The sequence below is a fragment of the Oncorhynchus masou genome, chromosome 33, assembly GCF_036934945.1.
Source record: "Oncorhynchus masou masou isolate Uvic2021 chromosome 33, UVic_Omas_1.1, whole genome shotgun sequence".
In the NCBI taxonomy this organism is placed as follows: Eukaryota; Metazoa; Chordata; class Actinopteri; order Salmoniformes; family Salmonidae; genus Oncorhynchus; species Oncorhynchus masou.
The window spans coordinates 24,000,921-24,016,027 of NC_088244.1; the positions used below are offsets into that span (position 1 = coordinate 24,000,921).

General features: G+C 43.7%; 2 protein-coding genes across 4 annotated transcripts in view; both read right to left on the bottom strand.

The window, feature by feature from the left end:
- On the bottom strand, window positions 1–4,177 carry LOC135528077 (transmembrane protein 115-like). The gene is made up of 2 exons (XM_064956860.1): window positions 2,326–4,177; window positions 1–1,933 (listed from the first exon to the last, which is right to left on the bottom strand). The coding sequence occupies exons 1-2, from the start codon at window positions 3,180–3,182 to the stop codon at window positions 1,702–1,704; spliced, it is 1,089 nt and encodes a 362-aa protein (XP_064812932.1). The 5' UTR covers window positions 3,183–4,177; the 3' UTR covers window positions 1–1,701.
- A 202-nt stretch (window positions 4,178–4,379) lies between these two features.
- The window catches only part of LOC135528075 (helicase ARIP4-like), an 83,533-nt gene continuing 72,805 nt past the window's right edge, over window positions 4,380–15,107 (bottom strand). For all 3 annotated transcript variants that reach the window (XM_064956849.1, XM_064956851.1, XM_064956852.1), the window contains 7 exons: window positions 14,908–15,023; window positions 14,534–14,633; window positions 14,025–14,230; window positions 12,041–12,216; window positions 11,416–11,612; window positions 10,673–11,052; window positions 4,380–10,536 (listed from right to left, as the gene is read on the bottom strand). In XM_064956849.1, the coding sequence (XP_064812921.1) occupies window positions 9,632–10,536; window positions 10,673–11,052; window positions 11,416–11,612; window positions 12,041–12,216; window positions 14,025–14,230; window positions 14,534–14,633; window positions 14,908–15,023 (2,080 nt within the window). In that variant the 3' untranslated portion in view covers window positions 4,380–9,631. The remainder of the gene's footprint in view (window positions 10,537–10,672; window positions 11,053–11,415; window positions 11,613–12,040; window positions 12,217–14,024; window positions 14,231–14,533; window positions 14,634–14,907; window positions 15,024–15,107) is intronic.

A 15,107-nucleotide genomic window follows, 5' to 3' on the forward strand; every position in this document is an offset into this window, starting at 1 on the left:
TGTCATACAATCATATTTTATTTCATATAGAGATAAACAAATAGATCAGAAACTAAAGAGGAATCTGCAATGGCCACAGTAGAAAGAAATACACCAATAGTGGAAATCAGGGAAAACTGTCCTGTGCACGGACAATATCTGAAAACCAAGCCTTGAAGTCACCACCAACAAATTAAACAGAACTGCATCAGTATTGCCATCATTCACCACACCTAAACCTTTCCAGTCATTCCACACAAACAGGTACTGCCACTAGCATTAACAAACCTCATAAATACATTGTGTGTTAGATTAAGAGTGCAGTTCTTATCTTAACCAACATTGAGACAGATTAATAAGGGGAAGAAAGAGAAACTAGAAAGGCTGCGTTTAGACAGGCATCCAAATTCTGATTTTTTTCCCACTAATTGGTATTTTGACCAATCACATCAGAGCTGACCTGATTGGTCCAAAGACCAATTAGTGAAAAAAAAGTTTAGAATTGGGCTCCCTGTAGAAAGCTGCGTTTTTACCAACCAGGTCAGCTCTGAAAAATATCTGTGATTAGTTAAAGACCAATTAGTGGAAGAAAAAGTGAATAGGGCTGCCTGTGGGAACGTAGCCAAAGAAACAAACAAGAGATTGACAAAATGTTCCTTAGGGAGAAGGCGGCATGTCAAGAGTGCATCAGTGACTATTACTGTCATTGTCAAAAGCTGCTGAACTTTATCAGGGCAAACCAGTGAGAAATTACAGGAAGCCACTGTGTAAACAATCTAGTGCTCTCCCTCTCCCAGTTACACACTCATTCACCTAAATCCAAACACACACAAAACTTTCTGTCCAGAACTAAATATTCTGACAGAATTTAAATCAACAGTATGAACAAAGAGGAAGACACACCCACATTCCCTTTATTCTATTATGGCTATGGTTCCCCATCTAGTAATCCAACTCTGACTCAGAGTAGTTGATATTCTGAAAATCACCAAGTATTCAGAGCAAAAGTAAACCCCTCAAAACAGGTACAGGAAACGCATCATCCACAGAGTAACTTGTCAAATTATCAGGTTTCCCACAAATTTAGGAAACATTTGAAAACAGAAGATCTAACAGCGGTAAAACAGTTGTGGGGTAAACCTAGATTCATTTCAGTCTTTCAGTGATGGGGACCAGAGAAAAGACGTATTTGACCTTGAAAATGAAACACCCATCAGGACAAAAGGATGACCTAGAAAACCGCTGAGAATCTCAGTCCGTCTGCTGAAAGAGTACTCTGGGACAATAGTAACACATAGCAACAGATGGGGAGTTTGCCAAGAGTCTCTGCTCCAGTCCAAGTGTCTCAGTCACAAAATCTGGGAGCCAGACGAGTAGCAGGTGTGGAACAGCTGTCTTTTGGGGCAAAAGAGCTTTACGAAACACTTTGTGCACCCATTCAATACTTTATTCAGGAGAGACGCAAAGTGGTAGGTAGGGAGAGTCCAACCAATATGTTTGTACATTGCATTAATGTTTCAATGAACATATGAGGGTGGGCCCGGAGGAGCGTTGGGTCCGTGATGGTATTTGTGTACAACTTTGGGGAGTCAGACCGTAAAACTGATAGGCCTGACAATGTTGACAATGTGTCAAACTGCTAGGGCTAATGTGTGCATGTGTAGTCACTGTAGTGTATGCTAGTCAAAACTAAGCATGACTGAGTGTGTATCAGTGTGTCTGTTATGAGCGGGAGGGGGCGTCTTCAAAGCTGATGATGCTGGACTCCTGTCCCGTGGTGTTCTGGGAGCCGCTAGACCCCCCTGCTGGCGTCGTTCTCTCCTGTCCCAAGAGCAGGGGAGTGTCGGTCCGAACTTCATCCTCATTGTCGTCGTCATCGTCGTCCATGCTTGGCCAGGTCGACTGGTCCTCCACCTTCTTCAGTCGCTCGTTTAGGGCCTTCAGCGCCAACTGCCTGTAAGACGATCATCATTTTATTTAACTAGGCAAGTCAGTTAAGAACAATTTCTTATTTACAATGAGGGCCTACCAAAAGGCAAAAGATCTCCTGTGGAGACGGGGCTGGGATTTAAATTAAAAATAAAATAACATAAATATAGGACAAAACACCTCGACATGAGAGAGAACACAACACTACATAAAGAGAGACCGAAGACAACATAGCAAGGCAGCAACACAAAATTCTGTGTGATGATACAGTATGTAGGCTTAACTGCCGTCTATGTAAACAAGGACATGAGTATGATAGCTTGTAAGTGTGTCAACCAGAAAATGAAGCATGAGATAAACAACTCTTGGTAAATGGATGCCTGTGTTTGTGTTTATTTGGGCCTCTAGAGCACTCACCTTCTCCTCTCTGCGTCCTGGGGGTCCGTCCCCGGCAGACTGATGGTGATGGAGGAAGGTGCCCCCACGTCGTAGCGCTTTACCATCTTCCTACAAACCTTGATCTTCACCAGGGCTGCGTGCACCAGGCCAGCCAGCAGCCCCACCACCGGCTGTACCACTTCAGGGAAGAAGGAGGCAAAGGCAAAGTGATCTGACATGTCGCCATGGCCCCGGCTGTGCCTCTGGTAGAAGCGCAGGTAGACCCAGCCTGCCAGGGCGCCAAAGCTGTAGGCCGCCAGTGGGGCGGCACTCTCCAGCAGGCCTGAGAGGCAGAGCAGGGAAAAGCAGAGGAGGACCAGCGCCGGGGCAGCTTTGAGCCTCACCTGGGGAACCCGCAGCACCGTCGTATCCCCCATGGTCTGCTTAAGGGCCACCAACACCCCCCCGAGGAAGGCTGGTGTCCCGTGGACTCGCACCGCGAATAGGTAGTCCAGGTCGAAGGTGACGACATACGTGAGCAAGTAGGAGAGGCCAGCCAGGAGGCCTGCAGAGATGTTGACCACAGTGAAAAAGATGAGCAGCTCCAAGGCGCCCCACAGAGGCTCCAACAGACGGCCACAGGCGATAACAGTCCCCACGTTGGCTGCCACTCCCCACACATGCTGCTCCACCACGGCATGGGTCACCAGGGTCCAGATCCAGAAGTTAGGGGGGAAGAGGTAGCCAGGTGTCACGCCCAGGGCATATGGAGTGTCAACTGCCCATGAGAGCAGGTACAGAAGGAGCACTATGGCACTTATGGACTTCACCACAACGCTCGTATTGGCTAATGCGCCAAAGAAGTGCTGTCGTGCAACTGGCAGATAGCGATTCATTGTGTTGTCTGTTAGTCTTGAGCAAGGGCCGATGAGTAAGTTTGTCTGACCCGCAACTTCTCACGTGCTGGCCTTTTCCCCCTTATTTGTTTAGCAGTGCCAAGAATAACAAACGAAATCAGCGGAACCAGACAACATCCACTCTCTATAGTGAAGATTCATCCGGGAAATAATCTGATTAATCAATGCTAATTAATGGTTTAAATCAACCTTATGGCCTGGCCTCACTGTTCAAAACACTTGATGGAGCAACTTTCTTACCTTGCTATGGACTTTGCTGAAGTTACCTTGTTTCTGATTAGATAAGAGTAGTTGGGCAAACGTTAGATAACTTACTAGCACGCTGGCCGACACATTTAGCAACATGCCAATTACGCTCAATTGACATTGAACAGTGTCATCCTTGAAGTTTACATACAATTTAACTTCCCAATTAGTAAATAGCTACTTGACTTTAGAAATCATACCAACAATTCCCAGATATTCAACCAGCAAACGCTAGCTAGATAAACGTCATCAGTTTGCTGGCTAGCAAGCACTGTGGAATAAGTAGTTAGCTAGGCTAACTAGCTAAGGAAGAAGTCAGACTGTTACGATGTTTTAAATCCGCCATTATAGTTCATGAACCCATTTGATAAACGGGTTTGAGTTGTAGAACTACGAAAACTACAAAAAAAGAAACAGTACCAGCTCCTTTTTTTCTCGCCTCAGCACACAGATCAAATTAGTCCACCAGCTAGCTAACGTTAGAGGATTTCCTGCGTTAGCTAGCAAGCAACAGGCCGTCAAAGCAATGCTGTCGAGGCAAACAATTAGAGGTTCACGCGAAATTAATTGAGTCACTACGATTTCAGAATGTCAGAAGTCTCTTGGGTTACTTCAACGTTATTCCGATATAAAGCAACAGATTTATTCGTGAATATTTGATGTCTTGTGAGGCACTCCCAGCATTTCACACTGACCAACAACACTTGCGCTGCCAGTGCCACCGTCACCAACACACACGAAGCGTCAAGTCACGCCAGTTTGGCGCACTAGTTGATTATGGGAAACATAGTTTTTTGTTGTTGCTAGATCCTTGAGCTGCCAAGGGCAGCCTATGGGGCATGGATAACTTAAAAATGTATTAAAACTGACAAGTATTTAAAATGTTCTCTCTCCTCAAGCATCGATTCAAGAGGCATACAAATACTTGGATAACCACAAACACATGAATTTTATTCAGTTATTAATTTCCACAATAAAAAATAATTCACATTTCTCAAGACTTAAAAAAAGACAAAACCCTGACATCAGAATGCTACAAGAATCAAACACCACAGACGGAGCACTGGCAAAATCTGATCTGAAATCAACAGTGATGTAAAGTACTTGAGTAAAAATACTGTAAAGTACTACTTAAGTAGTTTTTAGGCGTATCTGTACTTTACTATTTATATTCTGACTACTTTTACTTCACTACATTCCTAAAGAAAGTATTGTACTTTTTATTTAATATATTTTCCATGACAACCAAAAGTACTTATTTAATTTTTAACTCTTAGCAGGACAGGAAAATTGTGAAATTCACACACTTATCAAGAGAACACACGGTCATCCCTACTGCCTCTGGTCTGGCGGACTCACTAAACAGACGTGCATAATTTGTAAATAATGTCTGAGTGTGCCCCTGGCTATCTCAAAAATATATATATATTTTCACTACTTTTAATACTTAAGTATATTTGAGCAATTACATTTACTTTTGATACTTAAGTATATTTAAAAACAAATACTTTTAGATTTTTAATCAAGTAGTATTTTACTGGGTGACTAACTTTTACTTGAGTAACTTTCTATTACTTTTACTCAAGTATAACCATTGGGTACTTTTTCCACCATTGGAAATCAAACTTAGATAACGTTAATAGCTCACTGGCAGAAAATGCAAAGTGGGTAATGGTTGGCTACCACAGAAGCCCAAGTGAGTGACCTTTGACTAGCTAAGAACAATGGTGAGTATGCAAGTAAGCATTTTGTGGACAAAGTATACGTGTCCCATACGACTAATAAAACAAGAAACAAACTGGAAACTGTCCTCTGTGAAGACATCCATCCAAGTGTACACACCCTTAAACAACACAATCATGTGAAAAATAAACACTATTAAAATGACCTTGTCCACTCACAGTGCTGAAAACATGAGACTAAAAGACCCAGATGAGACATGCAAGGATCTGGGATGCCTCGGTGGAATTGTGCTTATGGAGAAAAAGAGTACCAGCCACACGCTGGACACAACTGTACTGCTCTGATGTGTGTTTCAAATGTCATTGTCACCTTTTTGCATATTGATCAAATTCTCTCAGAAAAACAGCTCTGCTTCTACAGATTCAAAGACAAACCACTGGTACAGTGAGGTTAAATCATGAGTATGCAATGATGGCGAGGGGGACAATTTGACTGAACCAAATACATGTGAATGCTTGACTTATGTAAAGGCCAAGGGCAGGCAACTCAAACGCTGAAAGCCTTCAAACATTTAAACATGAATATCCAAGCTACTAGGACATGTAAGAAGACCCAAACTCAGCCAAAGAACCAGGGCAGTGTATCATAGATATTCGCAGATCTCTGCCTGCACCTACCATTCCCCAAGGCGTTAAAACATGACAGTATAGATCAGAGGGCAACACAGAGCTACAACACCAAAGAGCGGTAAACAAGTCAAGGGAAATCCAGTCCACTATGGCCAAGTTTCATGGAATAAGCAGACATCATGGAATTCCTTTTACATGTTAAGATACTGTATGTTGGGTCCATTTAAATTCTTATTTATTTTTCAAATAAGTATTATCATAATGAGAAGATAAAAGCACTTGTTTTTAAATACAATTTAACAGACTCTGCTTGCATAGCTAATGATGAAATCTAAGGCTTGTAAGTAATTAAAGCAACTGTCCAGTGAAAATCTCCCATTTAAAAGTTAATATTCTGTTAACTCATACAGTGGCCGAAAAAACACTTAAAACACCACCTCAAACTTGTATCACAAACAAACATTTCCTCATAGAGGATGAGCTGGCCAATCAGCAGTCTACTTGCCCACACCATGTTACCGGAATACGCCCACACCATTCTGTTGTAGGATGAATGCCCACACCATTCCAACATAGAAAAGCTGATTTTAACATACTTAAATTATCCTTCCAAAAAATTGTAATTAAGTAATATGGTAGTTAATTATAAGTCATTTCTATGTGATATGAATGAACTATATAGGTCATATATGGGGGTGGCAGGTAGCCTAGTGGTTAGAGCGTTGGACTAGTAACCAAAAGGTTGCCAAATCAAATCCCCGAGCTGACAAAGTAAAAATCTGTTGTTCTGCCCCTGAACAAGGCATTTAACCCACTGTCCCTAGGCCAACATTTTAATTAAGAACAAATTCTTATTTTCATAAAGGTTAAAAATAAATATGTCAGAAATCTGGAAACACTGGACAGTTACTTAAATATTTGATTGGTAAAGTCTATGTAAATCATTTCAGTTTCGTAGTCAAAACATGCAATCATCGGCTTGCAGACAGCTCATGTCACCAAAGCTAATACAAACACTAAAAGCATGTAATAGAAAACTATGAATTCATTCTAAATACAGAACAGTACACCAGTCTCTGTGTAACAATATCAGTTTTGTTTGAACCTGTTGCTATGGATTGTCGACTAGGACAGGAGATTGAGTGAGCTATACTCAATCTTGCCCTCTTCATCTGATTTTAGGTAATGTCATCTGATGGACGTCTCTAGACTATATGCTCAGTTTCCGACACAGTGTCTATTCCCCCCCAACCAAGTTGAAAAGGACATCAGTTTAGTGAAAGAGTTACTTATGTTCAACTAGATCTTGAGAATCTGTGTCATTAGAGTAACTTATCAAAGTAAATGAAATTTAAATTCCATTCAAAACATGATTTTATTTTATTTAGAAACAAAATTTTCTTTATCTAAAAGCCATCCATTGTTACATGTCCATTCACTAACTACATACAGGCTCTTCCAGCCATTCTCCTCAAGACAGCAGCTTGACTTTAATAAATGGAATTAAGAGAGTCAGTTGGTCGCCGACTGAATTGATTTATAAATAAATACTTACATTCATGTAGAAATCTATGGGAAAAAAACAGTTGGTTCAACAACTTAAGATGAATGAATACTGAGAGAACTACCTTTCATTTGCAATGAGGATAGATAGATTCACATGAACATCTGGATGATATGAACATAAATAAAAACTAAACAAAAGCACTGGATTACATTTTCTATCTGCTAATGAGTGGTTCGACCACCTTGACTGGTTGGTCCTGTAAACAAAAGCACTGGATTACATTTTCTATCTGCTAATGAGTGGTTCGACCACCTCAAGTCATGTAACAAGAATCAACGTGTTCTAGTAAACGAACATAAAACATTTCCCTTACAAAAACAGAACAAAAAAAGGAATTAATAAATATGCACTGTCATAAATAAGAGTGGTACATAAAAAAATAGAAATAACAGGTCAATTAACACCTTAAGTATGGTATGAAAAGATGAACAAATCTGATTATGTAAGGGTCTCATAATAAACTCAATAACTGGAGTTTAAAGCTCTTGCTGAAGAGACTCAAGGCTAGGGACTTGGTGGAGGTGATGGGCTGGGCTTCCCTCTTCCCAAAGTGTTGGGTAGTTTCTGCGTTCACATGCTAGTTGGAAAGTCAGACATTTCCCGACTTGCTAATTGATTGTAGTTATACACATGCCGCGTTCAACCAGTTAGCAAGTTGGACATTTCCGAGCTTCCTCGTTCCGACTAGCACGTAAATGCGGCATAAGACAGTAGGCGGCCAACGTATGTAATGAGGGGGGTAATAACAGTCAGCAGTAACAGAAATGAAAAGTTCTGTTGTTTATTAAACAGAACCAGGTCACAGAACCCCCCCCCCTCTCTAAATCAATGTCCCGGTACTTTGTTACACAGTGAAGTCTTAAGCCAGCATCATCTTTACAATGAGCTCACTAAGTCTATAATGACAAAACTGTGACCAAATTAGGGAAAGAAACCCTCTTCTCTAGGCCAATAGCAGTTGACGGTGACATTTGGTTGCTCCAGAGAATGATCCTCTCTGGAGAGGATCATTTTTGTACTTTTTTTGGCACAGCTATTTTTGACTCCTCTCAAATGATTTTGGTTTGACAATGATCTCTTGAACCCTGTTTGTTCTTCTGTTGAAATCACATACGCCAAAGATGAGAAAAAGGAACTGAAAATGAGTGTTCATGCTATCCACAAGGCAGAGCGAGTCATTATGACAGAAGTTCTCTACTCTAGAACCCTTGGGTACACAATGCAGAAACAGACAGAGAAGTAGACAGGTGACCCACATGACCACCAGAGGGTTCATGGGTTATATTTGCATCACTTAGCAAAGCTACAGTAAGACTATGGGTGAGATCCAGGTCCTAGGACTGCCCATCTCGCTGTTTCTCTACTCCCACTAGGTAACATTCAGAGAGACAGAGGCAAGGCATTTTCAATTCAGCTCCCTTCGGACTGTTGGAGTTTAGCAAGATCACAGTTTTCACATCGTCGCCTGTAGACGATGTGTACATTTGAAAAATGTAGATGACATATCAAAAATCAAAATCAGATCTTCACAAGTGTGATGCCTGTCCCCAAAGTCTGCATTAAAGTCGTAAATAAGCGTACATTCTTTGAGTTTAAGGTTTTTGACTTAATCTTTCACCCAACAAAGAGCCTAATTGTTTCTTTGAATTGAGTCTCAAGTAGTCCATTTTCTGAAAAACAAAACGCAGTAAATTCAGGGGTAAATCAAATCGATTTTGAAAACAGTTGTGACATGTTTTGAGCATGACTACTATATAAAATAATATTCAGTAGCATATAATGACAATGAAGAACAATATCATGTAACTGATATTTTGCGCCATACAATAATTACTACCAACTACGTATATAAAATTGACATATTAATTCAAGTCTATTGTCAGTTAGTTATTAACCTAGTCTGTCATCAACCGCTGGGATTTTTTTTTTAATAGAAGACAAAGAAGTGGTTTGCAGGTCCAAACCCAGCAGTCTCTTGCTTCAGTGATTTGCAAAAGCCAGTACAGGACAACATTTTGGAAGCCCCAAGTTCATTTTTCTTCATCACATAAGTTCAGATTTGCCTTTTAAAAAAATGTTTAAATAAGATATTCAGCATAAGGATTTGGTGCTTTGTCCAGTCTGTTATATTCCAACACAGATTCTCGTTTTCTGAAAGGTGTGCATGTTGCATTTAGGATGGGGAATAGGTCTAGGGGAGGAGGTGGGCTTGGTTGTCCCTTCCCTTTCAGCTTTCCTAGCCCCAGCAACTCCACTAACTGTCCCCTACAACCCACATGCCTCTTTCCTACAGTTGGAGGCTCTCATTGTCCCATCACCTCAATGACATCATCATCATCTTCATCGTCGTTGTTGCTGTCTGAGCTGCTTCCACCGGCGTTCTCTGCCGGGCAGTGGGCATCAGAGCGACCCAGCCCTGCCACTGCCAGGCCAGAGGAGGGGAAGTGGGAGAAGAAGCTGGAGTCAGCGGGGCCTGGGGTGGCGGCCGGTAGCTCCCCGGGGTGCAGCAAGTTAGGATACATGCACATAGACTGGCCGTAGGACATGGGGAAACCTGGGGGCAGCATGCCAGCCATACCAGCACCCAGCATGAAGGGAGCTAGGGAGGCTGGGTCAGGGGCAGCCGAGGAGGTGATGGTGGAGGAGGATCTAGGTAGGGTGCCGCCCCCCAAGCCGAAGGGGTCGGGAGTCATGGGGAACATGAGACGGTGGTCACCCTGCTGGCTGTGGGACTGGAAGTAGGGCAAGCCGGCCCCCATGAATATGGGGTGCCCCATGGAGCCCAGCATTGCTGGGTTGAGGCCCATGGGTGGGAGGTCATAGCCTGCCGCGAAGGGAAAAGCCTGGGGGGGCAACTGGGCCGAGGTGCGCTTGCTGGGGGCCGGCTGCTTTTTGATGGCCCATTCGACGTTGGACGTGGTGGAGGCCTTGCGCTTGGTGCCCCTCAGGTCCAGGGCAGCAATGGCATCTGTGCTGGGCTTGGCCGGGGCGGAGGCATCGCTCCAGGGCTTGGCATGGCTAGTCATGCTGCTGCCATTGTTGCTCTCTGCCGGCGCCTTCTCCTGTGGAGCCGCTGCACCTGCAGACGAAGCCTTGGAGTCCTGCTGATCCTGGGCCTTGGTTCTGGTTGCAGCCTCGTACCTCTGGAGTTCACTCAGGATTTCGGGGCAGCCGTTGGCGGAGGCCTCCTCCGATACCTTCTGGGTGTCTGAGATAGGGAAGGTAAGACAGACGGGTCAGATACTTCTCTAGACGAAACAACCATCAGCACTGGATAAAAACAGATCCATATGTACCAAATGAGTAAAAACGATACTGACTAAAGGTTGAGTTGGGATTGCTACCTTTGGGTGCAGCAGCTGAGTTCTCTTCCCCTGCCTTGGGCTTGCTTGCAGTGCGGATGGCAAATATCCTCCCATCACAAGTCCTGATGTAGGTCCCTTTCGTTCCTCTGATGACGTGGATGCTCTCTCCTGCACTGATTCTGGCCTTAACATCAGTTGAACTGTTGGTTTCAGGTATCACGATATCTGTGGTGGTGACGATCTTCTGGACGAATACGCCCGCCTTTTGCAGGTAGTTGACGGGAAAGCCCGAGCTGGACTCGGTGTCTGCTGTGGGGGCAGAGCTGTGAGACGCCTGGCGAGGCATTGTGGGAATTGGAGTCGACTGAACTGGGCGAACACTGACCACCGGCTTCTCATCTTGTCGGGGGGGTGGGCGCCTGAAGGGGGGTTAAGGGAGAGGAAAGATGACAGGGTGGGGTATTGGCAGTCCGAATTGAGAGTGGAGGGTTAAAGATTTTATCAACAGTTCAAACTTTGGAATTCAAAACTTGGTGTCACATTAGGTATCTCTCTCTAGTTCTTCATGGAACCATGCCAGGAGTGCTACCTTCTCCTGGACCTGTTGTTCTGGGTTTCTTCTTTTTGGGGGTTTTTCTAGACACTTTGCTTCTGCACTGTTTGCTAATCTGGGTATCTGATGTAAAAAGGGCTTTACAAAATACATTTGATTGACTGTATGCAACTGTAGTATTGTTACTGAGAAAACGTGTACGTCTCTGGGGACCAGGGGAACATCTCACCAGTTGCGCTGGCTGAAGGCAGGGATATTTGTGAGGCTCTGGTCGCTGGCGGGGTAATAGTGGGCATAAGAGGGGCGCGTGTAGGGCACCGATGCACGCTTCTCATCCTCGTAGCTCTTCTTGGCGGCCTTCTTCTCCGCTTTGGTGAGTTTCATCTCCTGTCGCTCCATCAGGAGAGACTCGTGGTGAAAGGGTTGCTGGAGAGACAGACATGGAGAGTAGTTTAAGTGAGATTGGGCGTGCAAAATTATTCAGCCCCTTTACTTTCAGTGCAGCAAACTCTCTCCAGAAGTTCAGTGAGGACCTCTGAATGATCCAATGTTGACCTAAAAGACTAATGATGATAAATACAATCCACCTGTGTGTAATCAAGTCTCCGTATAAATGCACCTGCACTGTGATAGTCTCAGAGGTCCGTTAAAAGCGCAGAGAGCATCACCTAAGACTGGGAATTTTTACTAGGATTAAATGTCAGGAATGGTGAAAAACTGAGTTTAAATGTATTTGGCTAAGGTGTATGTAAACTTCCGACTTCAACTGTATATACCTTGGTGATGAGGTGAGGGTAGAGCTGGCAGGCCTGTGATGTAGTGTGTGTTTATAGATGTGTATATAGGTGTATTACCTTGGTGACAAGGTGAGGGTAGAGCTGGCAGGCATGTCTGATTCCCGCCTCTATCTCTTGGTGGGGCTGTAGTTGCACCTGTGACACGTCAGGCTCCTCTTCCACGAAGTGCAGCAGAGACTCCACCTCCCTTCGCGTGAACGACAGCACCGGGTTCAGGTCATCCACCACTCGGTCTTCAGAAAGGAGGGATGGAGTCAAGAAAGGGGGTAACACTATGTCTAAGGCGGGCAATTCCAGTCCTCGACGGCCTGATTGGTGTCACAGTTTTGAACCAGCCCCAGCTAACACACCTGACTCCAATAATCACCTAATCATGATCTTCAGTTTAGAATGCAATTTGATTAATCAGCTGCGTTTCATAGGGATGGAGAAAACGTGTGACACCAATCAGGCCCTTCGAGAACTGGAGTTGCCCACCTCATGTCTAGGGCCATCAACAGCTGCATGAAAAGGTCTCTGCGTGTGACATGAAACATGGCATACAGCATACCCTGGCCATGTCTATTTTATTATTCAATTCAATTCTAAGAGTGTGGGCCTTCCCTTTCTGTGTGTACAGCATAGCTGACCGACGTGTTACATTTACATTTTTACATTTTAGTCATTTAGCAGACGCTCTTAAAACATCTTAGGGATAGGGGGCAGTATTTTCACGCCCGGATGAAAAACGTGCCAAAGTAAACTGCCTATTACTCAGGCCCAGAAGCTAGGATATGCATACAATTGGTAGATTTGGATAGAAAATAATGTCTATGAGTAGAACACAACTGATTTGGCAGGTGAAACTCAAAGGACAAACCATCCAGGGAATTTTTTTATTTTTAGGTCATAATATTTCCCGTTAGTTTTCTATTGAAAGCCCTATTTAATAGGAACCTGGTTGCAGTTCCTATGGCTTCCACTAGATGAAATTGGTTGATGTTTTTCTTTTGAGAAATGAAGAGGTACGGCTGTTCTTTGTGAGTGTCACTCCAGATGGATTCTACTGTGTGGTGCGCGTGAACTGGAACGCGCTTCAAGTTGTTTTTATCTGGTATTGGAAACAGTTTATCCCGTCTTAAATTGTATCGATTATTTACGTTTTAGGATACCTTAGGTTGGATTAGGAACGTTGTTTGAAATGTTTGGACCAAGTTTACAGGTAACTTATTAGATACTTTGTAGTCATGTTGGGCGAGTTGGAAACAGTGTATTTCTGAATCAAACACGCCAAATAAATTGACATTTTGTGGATATAAAGAAGGACATTATCGAACAAAAGGACCATTTGTGATGTTTCTGGGACATTTTGGAGTGCCAATAGAAGAAGATCTTCAAAGGTAAGGCATTTATTATATCGTTATTTCTGACTTTTGTGTCGCCACCTGCCTGGTTGAAAATTATTTTAATGTGTTTGTATGCGGGGCGCTGTCCTCAGATAATTGCATGGCCTGCTTTCGCCGTAAAGCCTTTTTGAAATATGACACTGCGGCTGGATTAACAAGAAATAAAGCTTTATTTTGATGTATTACACTTATATTTTTTTATTGATATTCCTGTAGTTTGAATTTGGCGCTCTGCAATTTCACTGGATGTTGTCAAATCGATCCCGCTAAAGAGATTGGCGCGCGAAGGGATCCATAACAGGTTAAGGCACTCTAAGTCAAACCCACAACCCTGCTGTTGCAAGCGCCATGCTCTACCAACTGAGCCTAACAATGGCAAACTATGTCAGAGTGCCCTTAGCCTGAGAGGAGTCTGACAGATCACAGGACTGCTGCACTTCTCAGCACACACACACTGTTGTGCTAGTGAAGTGGACTGGGCCGGCTGAAGTGCCCTTAACAGGGTTGGCTTATAGTAAGAGTAGATTTAAGATATTGGTAGCAGATGACCATGTAATAGTAGACCTAGTAGACATGGCTGCAGGAAGCAGAGGTGTAGTCTGTATGAAGTCAGTATCCATTCTATTCTGTGTTTGTTTGGTTCACTGGTTACTCACCGGACATGCCCTGCTTGGAGATCTGTCGGTCGTATATCTTCTTCTCCAAGGTGAAGTCACAGACGAGGCGGTAGATATGGCAGGGTTTCTTCTGGCCGTAGCGGTACACCCGACATACGGCCTGGGCGTCGTGACAGGGGTTCCAGGAGGCATCGAACACCACCACACGGTTAGCCCCGATCAGGTTCACCCCCAGACAACCAGCCCTGAGGATGGGAAGAAGCACACGTCACTGACCTGATGTGTATGTGCACGTGTGTGAATGAGGGTTTGTGTGTGTGTGTGTGTGTATATATATATATAAATAGAGGACTGTGCACGTGTGTGAATGAGGGTTTGTGTGTGTATGTATATATATATATATATATATATATAAATAGAGGACTGTGCATGTGTGAATGAGGGTTTGTGTTTGTAACTAGTGTGGTTACTAGTGTGACCATACATAAGTATGATTACAAACAAATGATAATTATTTCTACCAGTGTGTTCCTGTGAAGGTCTTTTACCTGGTGGACAGCAGAAAGATCAAGGCGGAGGTGTTGGACGGGTCGTTGAACTGGTTGATGAGCCTCTCTCTCTCTGAAGCAGATGTGCTCCCATCCAGTCCTAAAGAGACAAACCATAAAAAGGAAGTCAATCCCTTTCTCCAACACACAGGAACAACCAGTTTTTACCCAAGGGCTTCATACACAGAATGATGGTGAGATATCAATATCCCCAGCAGGTGGCGATAGTCAATGTAAGTCAATAGGAAAAGTGGCACCATGGGATTGGGGAGACTGAATACATTTGTATAGCTTCAGTAAAAGACACCACTGGACAAATGGAGTCACAGAGACATGGTGACAGTGGTGGTTGTCATGGAAACGGGGACACTTACTGTAGTAGTTGTGGTTGCGGACCCAGTTTTGATTATAGCCCTCTCTGGCGCTGCCCGCCAGTATGGGCCTCTTGGCCAGGAACTCCTCGATGACTGACAGGGTGGACAAACTCTGACTACACGAGAAACAGTGGAGGGAGGGATACGGTGAGGAGGGGTGCTTGGAAATTACAGTGAAACTAATTTAACCATTTGAGAAG

Bases quoted from the DNA above. Each gene is read 5' to 3' on its own strand.
- LOC135528077 (XM_064956860.1), bottom strand. From the start codon at position 3,182: ATGAATCGCTATCTGCCAGTTGCACGACAGCACTTCTTTGGCGCATTA. The intron at 1,934-2,325 runs GTGAGTGCTCTA...ATCGTCTTACAG, and splicing joins CAGGACGCAGAGAGGAGAAG to GCAGTTGGCGCTGAAGGCCC.